Genomic DNA, 14,420 nt, shown 5'->3' on the forward strand with positions numbered 1-14,420 from the left:
TGTTTTTGGTTCTTTCTTTTTATACTTTTTTTTTTGCAAGCAAATATTTGTAAGAAAGAAATCATAACTTTAAATCTTAAATCATGCTGGAAAGTACACTGTTTTGGTATACTTTTATTTAAAGAGAAAATAACTAAATACTTTTTTGATCCAATTTCATGTCCTGTTACTTTTACTTTTACTTTTACTTTTAAATAGCTTTTGTTTTGTTAACACAGAAATCCAAAAATCAAAGGACAAGGCAAACTTAGAGAATAGAGTACATGTATATTTAACTTGCTTAAGGTTTTGGAATATAAATTGTGAAAAGTAATTGTAGCAAGAAAAATGCTTTATTCTTTTGTTCCTAATACTATTTAATAAGATGTCACAGAATGTATGATTTTTTTTCTTTCTTCGTTTTATACTAAAAGATAAATCTATGTGCAGACCTCTGCTTTCATATATGCAAATCTGCTATCTTTTCATTTCAACTCATTAGGATCCAGTTGTTAATTCATGACAAATTAATGGAAATTTTATGTCACTATGCTAATGAGGTAGTTGTGAGAACTTTCCTAAATTAATGGGCTGGTTCTCAACAACGCACCTCCTCTCTATGAATAAAAATTGTACAGTATGTCAAAAATTTACTCTGGGTCCAATTTTGTCTCCACATAAGTCATTCTGCATTTTAACAACTATTATGGTACATACAGTACAGCAGGATATAAAAAGTCTACATACCCCTGTTTTATGGTATAAAAACAAACATTTCAAAACATCACATTAATTTGACCTACATCTTGTTCAATTAATTGAAAAATAAAATGAAATATTTTTGGCGAGGGGAAGTAATCAACTGAAATGTGCACACTTCCTTATAATGGAGGGTGTGGCTATTCAGAATGAACCAATCATGTTCAAACTCATTTAAATTAGGACTCAGCACCCACCTGTAACCATTTGAAGTGCCTCTTAACTTCAAACACATTTTTTAATTTTTATTTTTTCATTTCCATTTGGCATTTTGCAAGTCAAAATTGCAGGGCAACTAGTTTTGTTCAAAGGATGAAAAAATGCTGAAACCATCGAGGGTGGAGGACAAATTTTAAATTTGATTGGTTAATTGGTTGACAGACCAGACTTGTTAATTGAGCCGTCATTTGACTTTTTTTTTTCTTTCTTTTTTGCCTTGACTTGGGGGTCAAATTTGAGATACAAACACTAGTCCGAGTATTCGGAACTCAACTGACTTCTCAACAAGCAGCAGTTTGGCAGTTAATGGGCTTTTTCTTTCTTTCTTTTTTTCTTCTTTTAATAAAGTTCGAGGTTTCAAGCTGTTTAATGCCACTCTCGATTGAAGTTTACTGTCAGATAAAGCGAAGACAATTACACTTTGTGTATTTACAACAATCACATTACTTTGCCATAAAATCCGCTTGACTCTGAATGCCCTGGGCAGATTAAATTGACATGGCAACACAGAGTGTGAAGTCTGATTGGACAACAACAAAAAAGTACTGTACTGTATACCGTTGTGAGCATTTTAATACAGTTTTATGGAGCAAGTAAAATTTAGTTTGCAAATATAGGTCAATGTCCGATGGTGTTTCCCCACAACTATCTCATCTGTTTTATTAAAACATATGTAACTTTAAAAGCTCATTTTAAAGCCACACTGCCACGTGACATGTTGTCTTTGATACTTTCTACACCCCCATCTTAAGCAACCAGCGGTTAGTTTGTGAACCACGTGCTCCTTTGCGAATAACAACAAGGTTGTGTTCACTATTTGGCAGCTCGTCTCGTCCATTGTTCCAAGAGGCTTTCATTCAAGTGTGAGTGAGTCTGGCGAACAATAGACTCGTCGGGGGGCCCAGCGCGCTGATTGGCTGCCGGGCAGGCGCGGAGCGAGCTCCGCCGCCCGCCAAGACAGATGGACTCGCTCTACCCGAGTCTGAGCACCACGACGCGGGCAGACCGAGCAACGGCCACCGAAGTCGGACGATTCCGAACCGAAGGGCGAGCTGCCGTCACATCAACCGGCGACTCGCACTAAAACGTCGACTGGAGACAAACGGAAGTGAATCTTTTGACGCCGCCGACAACGACGTCGTAGTTTACGGTAAGCTGTTCTTTAATATGAACACAAATGGACTGCGGCATTGTCTCTTTATTCTTTTTTTTTTTTTTTAAATGCCTTTATCTTAACAGTCACCATTTCGTGTTTTTAAAAACAAACATTCTATGGAACGTCTTCTCGTTCAAAGGATGCTAGCCCAGTACACTCAATATGAAGTGTGGGCTCCGTCTAAAGCTTGGTGAGGCATCAAAGTGGGAATGTGCATACACTGTGACTGACTGGTTATGTAATAATGAGCAGTATGATTAAAAAAAAAATCCTCAGACGTAAAGTTACAATAAATATTACATTAAAAAGACGGAAAATGCATACATGACTATTTATGAAAGAATTGCTGTCGACTCTTTTCTTTTATTAGAGAAATGTTTTTGTGTGCAAGTCCATGATGGTATATTGTGGTTACATTGTGGTTTTTAATTCCCACTCAATGATGGTGTAAGTGCAACTGTGCAAGAGTGAATGGATGTCTAATTAAGTGGCGACCAGTCCAGGCTGTACCCCACATTTTTACCTTACGTCAGCTTTGATAGACGTACAAATGAGACATGAGAAGTATAGATTCTGAAGACCAGTACTTGATAATACCATTATGTCATGCAGTTGTGATTAAAAGGTTATATTTATACATTTTATAATCAAATATTGTTTAAAAAAAATCCATGTATTGCTTGCCCATCATTGGCTACAGGTAATTTTTTGCGCTCAGTCATCGACTTGTGGCTACTGTGATAGTACGTCATGTGATTTCTATTATTATTTTAACCATTCATACTTACTATGTTGAGCAAAAAAAGAAATTGGTCGGACAAAAATGTGCAATATGAATTCACATGTATAACGGAACGTATGGTGTTCCATAGGGTTCCATTCCGGGGGCTCTGCTGTTTTCATTGTACCTTGTGCGTGCTGCCCCAGTTTTCCATCTTCGGAAAACAGCGATGGTTGTTTTAAAGTGTTCTATAAATGTAGAGTTGAGTGATGGGCGTCAGCGTCCTAACTGCATGATTTGCAATGCCAAGTTGAGCAATTCCAGTCCGGCACAATTAGCTATCTAGCTAAACTAAATGAACACTTCCTTAAGATGCATGCATGGAGATGCAGAATACAAGAACACACTTTCTGAAATTCAAGGTGAAGAGGTCCAGATTTGCAATGTGAAAGCACCCATTCATAAGACACGCATGCGGGATGTATAAATTAAACAACTTGATGGGGCTGATCTTAAAGTACATTTGTGCTTCGGTGGTAGCATCTTTTTCACATGACCTAATCTCTCTTCCAGTCACGCCTGCCAAGCTTTAAATGGCCCCTGCCATGTCTAACGAGAAGCAGGAGGAACTTTTTTTTTTTTTTTTTTGCTTCAGTGTTTCTGGTGTTGCTATGACGCTAATGACAATAGAAGCGATCTGCAAAGTTGGGAGGGTTAAAGGGGACGGGAGGAGGGTTTTAAAAGCTATTCATCTCACTAAAAGAGACTCCTAGGATAAAAAAAAAAGTCGTGGTCATGAGTTTTAATTACACGCAGAATGATTTGTGCTCTTTAACAATCACACACAAAATGAGAGCGTTTAGAATCTGTGAATCTGTTTGCTTGTGCTGAGGAGCAGTGGGCGATGGCGAAAAGTGTGGGGGGAGACAGAATCCGATGACTGGCTGATGCCGTAATGAGCCACGAGGGAATTCAGTCTACTGAGATGTCCATTCGAACCCCTGACTCCTCCTCTCATGTCTCCCTACTGGGAAAACAGTCAAGGCAAACAATCGTGAATGTTGGTCAGTGTTTCTGATGGCAAAGAAGTTGGTTGAACAACGGAATCCATGTTTGTGACATCGCATCAGACAGAACGATAGCCGTGATGGCCAAGAGGTTAAAAAGGGGTGCGTGTGTAGTACACTAAAATAGATTCTCATAATAATCGCGATTCTCATTTAGTACGATTTAGAATCGATTTTAAAGGTCCCAAAATCGATTTTATTTAAAATTATTTTATATTGTCTTGCCTTTGTCTGTGTGCGCCTTTTATTGGGAGAGCTGTTGCTGTTGTACCCGGTTTGGCCACTGAGGGGCAGTGTGGTTCCACGCGGTCTCATACACTGTTAAGTTGTAGCCACATTAGAGAGTAGAAGGGAAAAAGTCACGATCAAGTTATTCCAATAAAAGTTTTTTTTTTCCAGCGTGGAGCCGTTCTTTTGAGTGCCGCGAATAGCGCGCTAATTAGCATTAGCGAGTCAGACTGGAGTAGATCATTACCATTCCTTGAACATCTATAAATTGAAGCAAAAATTATTGTCAATCAAAGCATTCCGAATCAAAAATCGATTCTGAATCGAATCGTAGGCCCAAAAATCGGAATCGAATCGTGAGACATTCATAGATTCCCACCCCTCGTGTGTACCCACCTTTGAACAGATCCCGTTGTTGAGGTCACATCAACTGAAGATCTGCAGCATCAAATGTGACCACACGCTATAATGAGCCCCAACCCCGTCTGCCCTTGACCGCGGCTGCTCGATTAAAGTCTAACCACCTCCGTTTTGTTGCTTGACGCCACCCGTTGAGGTGTGACATACAAGCGCTGAAATATTGATAGCGCTCGGCTGATTGCTTTTTTAAATATTTAATTTGATTCTGAGAACTGATTGACAGCCTCATTTTATGTAGCGCGTGTTAAGATGGTGGACCTTTTTGTTTAGGCAATCTGCGGGCGTGGGTGCTAATTTGTCTGCGTTGACGTTGGATTGAGGAAGTCTTGGTCGCGTGTCAGCTTCCTGTGTGACTGGCTGAGCGAAGGAGGAAGTGATAGAGCGGAAGGGGAACACTTCCTTTATACGCCCCTGTCAGTTTGCTTTAGACTCTCATGAGACCAAGACTCAATTTTATATTACACACACAAACACACCGACGACTTTTCGCCGTTTTTTGGTATGTGCGCACTCTCCTCATCACCGTCTTCATGTATGCTACATCAACTCAGTTAAATGCAATTTATTTGTTAATATGTTTGCTCCGCTGCATTTTTGGGGTAGCTAATTGAGCATTGATGTCTTGAGATGTGAGTAATCCCATTTAGGAGTTTTTCCAGATACAAGCCCTTAAGCGAATTATTTATTTTAGTTATTTTTATTTTATTTTGCTTTAACTTGTGATCATTATGCGAATTTAAGATACAAAAACTGTCTAACTAAATGACATCATTATTTATTTTCAAGCAAGATTATTACAAAAACTACCGAGGTTAAGAACCGTTTTTGTGTGGTTTGGAAAGACGTCTGGCTCTGTGAACTGTTTTTGACATTTCAAGATGATTTGACATTAGCCTTCATTTCATAGTATATATAATACATGAATCTTACACGTATTGCTGCTAAGCTGTCAAATAACCCGCTAGCTACTCAGTAGAACTGTGCAATTAATTGAAATTCGATGACAATTTCAATTATTACACTCCACAATTACAACATCGGAATAAGCGTAAACAAAAATAAAATATTATTAATACTAATTTTGAGTTGTTTAAATTCATAGATTTGCATCTTTTTTTTTATTTTAAAATGTCTAATTCACTGCCATTGACGACTATAGATGTCAAAAATTAATTTGAACTATTTCTATTAGTTTAAAAATTGTTCCCACTTTTGTTAACAAGAGTATGAAAACCTATATATTTTTATTGTATTAGAACAGATTTAAAATTTGATTAATCGTGAGTCATGCAATTAATTACGATTAAAAATTGTAATCGCCTGACACCCCTAATTTTTTAATAATCTCTTCTGTAAAAAAAGAAAAGAAAAAAAGAATATTAAAAAAAAATCATTTAAAAAAATATATATTAAAAAATTAGGGGCATCAGGCAATTCAAATTTGTAATCGTAATTAATCGCAGGACTTCACTAGTTAACTCACGATTAATCACAAATTTTATATCTGTTCTAAATGTACAAAAAAATTCTAGGTTTTCATACTCTTTTTTTTTTTTTTTTTTTTTTTTTTTTTTACAAAAATGGGGGAAAATGTTAAACTAATAGAAATAGTTCAAATTAATTTTTGACGTTTATAGCTGTCAATGGCAGTGAATAAGGTTAATAAATCTTGTTGGGTCCAAAAAGAACTTGCATAATTATAGTTTCAAAGAAATGTATGTCTTAATTTTTATTTTTTTTCATTTTCTTGTTTTGTACCAAAAAACAAATGATTGTCCTAATCGCGATGGCAATTACCAAATTAATCATGATTAATATTTTCTTCATAATCGAGCAGCCCTACTACTTAGCATGTTACTCGTTAGAGTCGTTAACACTAGAGCTGGCAAAAATAATCGATTAATCGACAAGTAATCGAATATCAAATTAATAATCAAGTACTTGTTTGGAGCATTTTTTTTGTTTAAAATTGTCCAAATACTAGTGCTTATCTTTTGTGTTTAATGAAAATATGACATTTGCAAACATCAGTTCTTACTTTGGAAAACAATGACCGAAGCGGTAACATAGCACAACATCAAACCTCCCTTTTTTTAATCATTATACGAATATGAACATTATGAAGTACGAAATAAATACCAATCACTGGTTAAAAGACAGTAATCAGAGGGGGGGGGGGCGCTTTTTAATACACTTTAATGCAAAATTAAAATTAATCTGATAAGTCAATTCATGGATTAAATAATCGATAGATTAATCGATTCTAAAAATATTCGATAGTGACAGCACTAGTTAACGCATCACATCATTCTTCTCGAGCCATTGGTGTTGTTGGCAAACCAGACCAATTCCCACTCAGTCCCAATCACGTGGTGTTATCAGACCGCTGAAGGGAAGTCATGTGATTTGTGATTTAGACAGGAAATGTTTCAACAGCATGTGGCGGATTCATCCTCTGCACATCATGACAGCTGTTCAGACGATTCCCGTTTTGACCTCTGCTCACATTTTGTGGGTTCTCCAGTCATCTGCTGGCTGCTTGTGTCTTGGAGCAGCTGAAAGAATTTGGCTTAGCGAGTTGCACGTGTTGTGTCCCTGCACCTGTCCACCCTCACAGAGGCTTCTTTTTGCCCCCCTGCTGGCATGAACGCACAGAAAACACGGAGAAGGACGTGACAAGATTACGCAGTGGTAGCCAAAGTGTTTATCCGCCTCACGGAGGAAATAGTTACCATGCAATAAATCTTGTGGTCTCTCTTTTGTGCTCTTGTCTGCTGGTCACGAGGAGTCATGAGTCATGTGGCGATAATGATCAAGCACCTCTTTTGTTTCTCCCCCTTCAGCTCCTCTCATGCAGCGTGACCATGGATGGCACTCACAACGGGGTTCAGGTCGGAGAGAACAAGTTTATCAGCAAGTAAGCGACGCACTTTGATTGTAAACCACTGATTGTCTCTTAACGTGTATTTCAAGTGACACAACTGAAGACGTCCAATTTAAGGATAGACCGGCCGATAGATTAAAAACTCGTATTTTTGCCCTGACAGGCGCTTTTCTTTTCTGTCAGTATTGGCCCGCCCACAGCAATATCTGATTGGTTGCTCGTGCAGTGCTAACGGCCAATAAGCAGCAATTAGCGGTTATTAGCCCGTATAGTCATTTTTTAGAGGCTATTTGGGAGTTATCCCGGGGTTAGCGTGTGGGTGAACTGTTAAACTCGCGAATTAGCAGCTATTTGGGAGTTCGTGTGCGGGTGAATGGTTAGCCCGCGAGCTAACCGGCTAGCTCGCAAATTAACGACTATTAGGTTAGCTTGCGGGCTAACCTAATAGTTTTTAGCGGCTATTTGGGAGTTATCTCGGGGTACGCGTGCGGGTGAATGGTTAGCCCGCGAGCTAACAGTTAGTCCGCAAATTAGCGGCTATTTGGGAGTTAGTTTGCGGAAGCCACAGTATAGTTGGTGCAAAAGATGATGGCAAACAAAAAAGCGTTAACATGTTGCAAATCACAAAAGCTGTTTAATAAACGTGTCATTGAAGGCATTTAAGCAGTCAAGTGCTGGAGTTTTTATTATTATTTTATTAACAATTTTGACACCAACTTTTTTTTCATGCAAATGTATATCGGCTTCAAATATCGGTTTTCGGCCTCCTATGTTATTCCATGCAATATGTACTCCAAAAAATCCGAATTGTTTCACGTAAACGATTCAGTGTCAATTCCACCAAAGAGACATGCTAAAGCGTGATGCTGAGATGTGACCATCTCCGTCTCCAGGGCAACCTTCCTGTCGCATCTGAAAACATACAACCTCTACTATGAAGGACAGAATCTACAGCTCAGGCACAGAGAGGTCTGTATGCGTTTCACATCGTTGGCCATTTTACACACATGGCCCGACAGCGCTTCGATCCGTGTAATTCATTGATCTCCCCCCCTAACAGGAAGAGGGGGAGCTGATTGTGGAGGGTCTGTTGAACATCTTTTGGGGGCTGCGGCGACCAATCAGGCTTCAGATGCAGGACGACCACGAGCGCATCCGACCCCCTCCCTCCTCTACATCCTGGCACTCGGGTTGCATTCTGGACAGTCAAGGGTGAGAAGCGCACGCTGATCAAGTTACGCCACAATGACCGGAAATGTTCGCGTGTTGAAGGTCAACGGCTGCGGGAAAAATACATCCGTAGTCGCTTCACCTGTATGTAAATCTGCAAACAAAAAATAATAATAATTCAATCCCATTTTTTATATTTTACAAACTAATTATTTTATACAATAAATAAAGCGTTGTTATATGTAAAATGGTTTATTTGAATGATAAAATGATAATAATTTGCATTTTTTAATTTTATTATTTTAAATAATTTATCATAATTTACCAATTGTTTAATGAATAAGAAATATACAGTATGTAAAATGTTTCATTTTAGTGATAAATTGAATTCACTTTTTTTTTAAATAATGGAATTGAAATTAATTGGCCAATAAATAATGCATAAACTTAACTTAAGGCTCATTAAATACATCAAAATTGTTTATTCTACGTTGTATTTGTAAGACAGATTAACAAAAAATAATTCAGTCTTATTATTATTATTTTTTTCACGAAACAATTATTTTATACAATAAATAAAACATTGTTTATATGTAAAATAGTTTATTTGAATAATAAAAATGCTAAATATTTGCATTTTTATTATTTAAAATTTATAATAATTGACCAATTGTTTATTGAATAAGAAATATACAGTATGTAAAATGTTTTATTTTAATGATTATTATTATTATTATTTTTAAATAATGGAATTTAAATTAATTAGCCAAGAAATAATAAATAAACTTAAGGCTCGTTAAATACATCAAAATTGTTTATTCTACATTGTATTGTTATCACTCAGTCAATTATTTAATGGATTAAAAAAACTACAAAAAAAAGAACAACTGATTATAGTTGGTATCTGGTACTCCTGAAGGATGCTGATACCAGCCACCGATACTTAGAGCAGAAAAATCTGACATTGCCATTCTGCGGACGATTGACTCATGGGTGAATCATCATGTGCGTCAAAAAGAGGGATTTGTGGAGGGTTTTGAATTATCTCCCTTTGTGTTAATTGAAATTGTATGTATCATAAGTACTTGAGTACTCGCTTTGGTATCTGTCTGAAAAAGTGGTATCGAAGATCCCTATTTATGGAATTGTTGTCTCTAATGTTGTCCCCTTTATTGTAGACTGTCTAATCCATGTACAAAATGAAAAACTGTAACCAACTGTCAATCTGTGACAGGTCCCCAAACAGCGCGGACGATCAACAAACGCCACACGTGACTCCACCCACTGTGGAGGTGACGGCGCCTGACAACCAATCGGAAGACAACGGTGTGATGGAGGATCATGCTGAAGGTGAATGTCCTCATTAGCAGTAAGTGTGATGAAGAAGCAAGTCGTTTTACGTGACGTTGACCCAACAGAGGACAGTGAGAGCTTCGCTCAGCTCCTCAGAACCAAGAGTGACGCCGGCGTTCTAAGGCGGGTCCACCGCCGCTCCCCCAGCGACCAGAGGAAGATCCGACGCCATCGCTTCTCCATCAATGGCCACTTCTACAACCACAAGGTGAGGCCAAAATGGGTTTTGTATCACCAATGTAATCATGTTTGCGACGTTACACTTAATTATTACGCTTGATTTATATTCGGTTTTATTATGTTTTTAATTATACTTTTAAAATTCAAAATTTTCTATATTTAAATCATGCAACAAAAGATGTGTTTATGGAAGAGATTCATGGCATTTCAATTGGGAAAATTTAGTAAATTAAGTTATAAGCTTGGTCGCGTAACAAGTCAAAAATCACGTTTAATGAGGGGTGTCAAAATAAGTGCGTACATTTGGAGTCAATTTAAATTTCCTTTTTCGCCACAATTTTTTTTTACGCGCGATTAACGAGTAATCGCAACTTTCTTTTGTACTCACTTTTAAGTGTGTACGTCATGGATGCACGGCACCACACTGCCCCCAAGAGGCCCCCCTTGGAAAGCCTGTACTGAGGGAATTCCAGTCGCAACGCAGCAGGCACGCCTATGCAGCAATAAATTTAATAATAATGCATGTATTTTAAATTTCACATTTTACAATCTTAAAAAATGTGCAGAATTTCACAAGTTAATTCATGTTAAAGATTAGATAGCTCCTAATATGAAAATAAAAATGCAGTGCGCTGTCACCGTCTTACAAATGCAATTATGCCATCTAGTGGCAGAAAAATGACTTCACCACAAATCCATATCATACTCATTTTTTACAGCACATTACATATTTTTAATGTTAACTAAATTTTCAGAATTATTATTAAATTACTGAAAGATGCAGCCATATTTCTAATAATTTTTTCGCACTTTTATGTTAACAAGAGTATGAAAACAAATATTTTATCGTACATTTAGAACAGATATAAAATTTGCGATTAATCGTGAGTTAACTATTGAAGTTGTGCGATTAATTACGATTTAAGAAAATGTAATCGCCTGACCCCTAGTTTTGATATTTGTGTGTCTCAGACAGCCGTGTTCACGCCTGCTTTCGGCTCGGTGACCAACGTTCGCATCAACAGCTGCATGACCACGCCTCAAGTGCTGAGAGTTCTCCTCAACAAGTTTAAGATTGAAAACAGCCCGGATGACTTTGCACTCTACCTCGTCCATGCCAGTGGAGGTGAGTAATAGCACTCACTCACTCACGATACACGCATTATCCTCTTTTATTAGCTTCACTTGCACGACTCATAAAATTTGCATCGTCCGGCCATCCATTTTCTAGAGCACTTGTCAGCTGATTTTGAAGTTCACTCCTAAGTGCATTAGAACCTCAAAATGTCCCAAAGATTGCACAATTTCTTTTATTTTTTTAAGTGTGTGTGTGTGTGTTTCAGAACGAGTGAAACTGAAGCGTAGTGACTTCCCTCTGGTTTGGAGAGTAATGCAGGGTCCGTGTGAGCAGGTGTGCAAACTCTTCCTCATGGAGGAGGATCTGGGAGAAGAAGTCACGTACGATGTAAACATCTACACAAAAACAAACACCGACGACGAGCCTGGCTTCTTTTCTGCTCGCTCATATGTGCGTTTCCTCCTCCAATCCACCAGGTGGCGCAGTATATCAAGTTTGAGATGCCCGTGCTGCAGAGCTTCATCACAAAGCTGAAGGAGGAAGAGGACAGAGAGGTGCAGAAGCTAAGGAGAAGGTACGGGAGCTTGTGTCCAATCACAGTATATTAAAGGAAAACGTTTTACTGTTATTTTATTTATTTATTAATTTTTTGGTCACAGTTTTTAAAAAGTACCCAAAGTCAACAACTTTATCAGGCAATCAAATATCTGCTGACTAGCAAAATATCATCTTGTTTAGGGGCCGACCGATATGCGTTTTTTTAGGCCGATGTCATTTTTTGGCAGGAATAAATACAGATGACTGATTAATCTGCCGATTATTAAAATATATATATAAAGCATAAAATTAGCCCCCTCCCTAATTCCTTTTCAGTGGGTGTCACTTACGCACAAACTTTCGCTATTAAGATTCTCTGCTTTGAATGACAAGTCCATAGTATGACCTTATCAAAACATTTCATGAAGTATACAAAGTTATTGTGTAGATTTATACATCAATCATAAAACTATTCTTACTTGTTTTTACAACTGCTGTAGAGGATGAAACTTGTTTCCACAAATCTTGGGACTTACTATGTTAACCTGCGACCAAAATCTTTTTATGTTTGCATCCTTGAATCTTGAGAAAAGAAAGTCTTTGAATCCTTGAAATATCAACTTTAAATATAACTTGAATGGACAATGACAAAATAAATTAATAAGAAAGTGAAATAAGAATAGAATAAACTAAAATAATAGCTACTGAAAAAACTAAGAATAAGAATACTGACTGTTCCTGTGCGTTTTGGCCTCTTGGGGGCAGTGTGGTGCCGTGCATCCATGGCGTACACACTTAAAAGTGTGTACAAAAGGAAGTTGCGATTGAATTCTATAACTCGTTTTTCTCACATTGGGAAGAATTTGTGCCTTTGCGTAGTGTTATCTCACCTGTGGGTATGTTTTCCCGCAGCATTTGTGTGTGAATATTCGTTATTTAAAGGAAAAACACTCCCGAACTCAATGCTAACTTCCTGTTAGCATTAGCGCTAGGCTAGCGATGTTTTACAAATGAAGCATGTTTTGTATTTAACTATACAGTGGATGTAATTCTTAACGTCGTGTGTTTAGTTTTACAGTTAACTCCAACTGAGGTGTCATTAAACAGCTTAACGGGTGCTAAGGGACAACAGAATAACCAAAATAACATACGCTACACGCTTGCTAGTTGCCAATGCTACGCAAGCAAAATGGTGCATTCAGGGTACTTTCGCAGCGTCGGAAACTTCGGTTTTCTTCGATAACGTTTTAAGGGGAAATTCATCTGCCATTTAGCCCAATTGGCCGATGTTTGAAGGCCAATAATCAGTCGATTATAATCGGTCGGGCCCTAATCTTGTTAGCTAACATTTCACCCCTAACTGCTTCTATTGCGCAGGTACAACGGTTTGCGCTGCATCATCGAGAAGCAGCTCGGCTGTCTCCCGGAAGGCCCCGCCTGTATGTGAACCGGTGTCGGACGACAACAAGCTTTGAGCATGCGAGACCCGGAGCGAGGACGCCATCTTGTTGCGTCTGATTTGGATCGCCGAGACAGCAGGTTTCATTGTGTGCGGACATTTTACAACACAATGTGACTCAGGGAAGCTGACAAACTGATTGGCCAGCCATCCGTTTTCTATAACGCGTTGTCCTCAGTCGGGTCGCGGGTGAGCTGGAGATTATCCCAGCTGACGTTGGGTCGGAGGTGAGCTACATCCTGGACTTGGCACATAAGCAAACATTTCACTTTCATTTGAGAGTCCTTAAAGAAGCTAACCATTTAAAGCATCATGTCATGCTTTTAGTCAAGTGCCTGCAAAAAACAACAACAACTCAAGCACAAATGATGATACATAAAAATCAGATGAGCACAAAGGCCAAAAGGCTACTTCTTTACCCACAATGCACCGGGGTCCTTACTGTCTCCTACTGCAGGTGGCACAGTGGTTTGCCCTCAACTTTTTAGGTACTCCTTCAAATAATATACGCCACCATCATTCATCCATTCATCATATTAATGTCATGTTGACATGTTGAAAGCACAACAAAAGACTCGGGCGCTGTTATTTTAAGCAGGACTTGCTTGTATGTGCTCGTCTCTGGTGTTAATGTTCTCTGTGATCCACACAGCTTATACGCAGAGCCCGGGCGGAAGTAGGTCAGTGAGAGGGTCGAGCGGCTCACAGACAGACGCCATCATGTTGTCTCATGTCTGCCTGTTACTCAAGTCATATTTGCCCACTGCGACGCCGATAAGCCGCCGCCGCCGCAAGGTGTCCGCTGCGCTCGCTGTCCCCATAGGACGTCTTCGAGTGATCTTGTTTTCATTTTGGCTGGTAGTGTACTTCTTACTGAGTCCATGCAAATGTCATTCTGAGAATGTGCATGCTTTATGTTTCAAACTTCTCTTTTTTTTGGGGGGGGGATGACTTTTGAGGCAAAGCAATTAAATGAAATCCTTCACATGTGAACAAGTCGTGCTGATATGGAAATGTAGGGATGGAAGTGTTGAGTAATGATTGTAATTTAATTAAAAAGAGACTAATGTGTGTTGTTGAAACATTTTGCTGCTCTAGTTCCTCATATAGTGGCCTCCACTTGAATGGGTGCCATGCCTCGAACAGTAGTTCTCACTTTTTACAAGTACCATCTCAATAAATAAATAAATAAATAAACAAACTTGTGCTT

At 38.4% G+C, this 14,420-nt stretch overlaps 1 protein-coding gene across 2 annotated transcripts; it reads left to right on the forward strand.

Annotated features, from left to right (window-relative positions):
- The first annotated feature begins 1,723 nt into the window (after positions 1-1,723).
- On the forward strand, positions 1,724-13,558 carry rassf2a (Ras association domain family member 2a). Of its 2 annotated transcripts, none has more exons than XM_086076965.1 (10): positions 1,724-2,107; positions 7,393-7,466; positions 8,327-8,402; positions 8,494-8,645; positions 9,838-9,953; positions 10,022-10,164; positions 11,109-11,262; positions 11,480-11,601; positions 11,691-11,788; positions 13,129-13,558. In XM_086076965.1, exons 2-10 carry the CDS (start codon positions 7,414-7,416, stop codon positions 13,196-13,198), a joined length of 984 nt encoding a protein of 327 aa, XP_085933091.1. In that variant the 5' UTR covers positions 1,724-2,107; positions 7,393-7,413; the 3' UTR covers positions 13,199-13,558. The 2 variants fall into 2 exon arrangements, with proteins under 2 accessions (XP_085933091.1, XP_085933092.1); XM_086076966.1 differs by lacking the exon at positions 1,724-2,107 and adding an exon at positions 4,973-5,048.
- The last annotated feature ends 862 nt before the right edge of the window (positions 13,559-14,420 follow it).

The sequence above is a fragment of the Leptonotus elevatus genome, chromosome 5 (assembly GCF_054856555.1).
Source record: "Leptonotus elevatus isolate MCC_2025b chromosome 5, RoL_Lele_1.0, whole genome shotgun sequence".
In the NCBI taxonomy this organism is placed as follows: domain Eukaryota; kingdom Metazoa; phylum Chordata; class Actinopteri; order Syngnathiformes; family Syngnathidae; genus Leptonotus; species Leptonotus elevatus.

Bases quoted from the DNA above. Each gene is read 5' to 3' on its own strand.
- rassf2a (XM_086076965.1), top strand. From the start codon at position 7,414: ATGGATGGCACTCACAACGGGGTTCAGGTCGGAGAGAACAAGTTTATC. The intron at 8,403-8,493 runs GTCTGTATGCGT...CCCCCCTAACAG, and splicing joins TACAGCTCAGGCACAGAGAG to GAAGAGGGGGAGCTGATTGT. The intron at 11,602-11,690 runs GTAAACATCTAC...CCAATCCACCAG, and splicing joins GAGAAGAAGTCACGTACGAT to GTGGCGCAGTATATCAAGTT.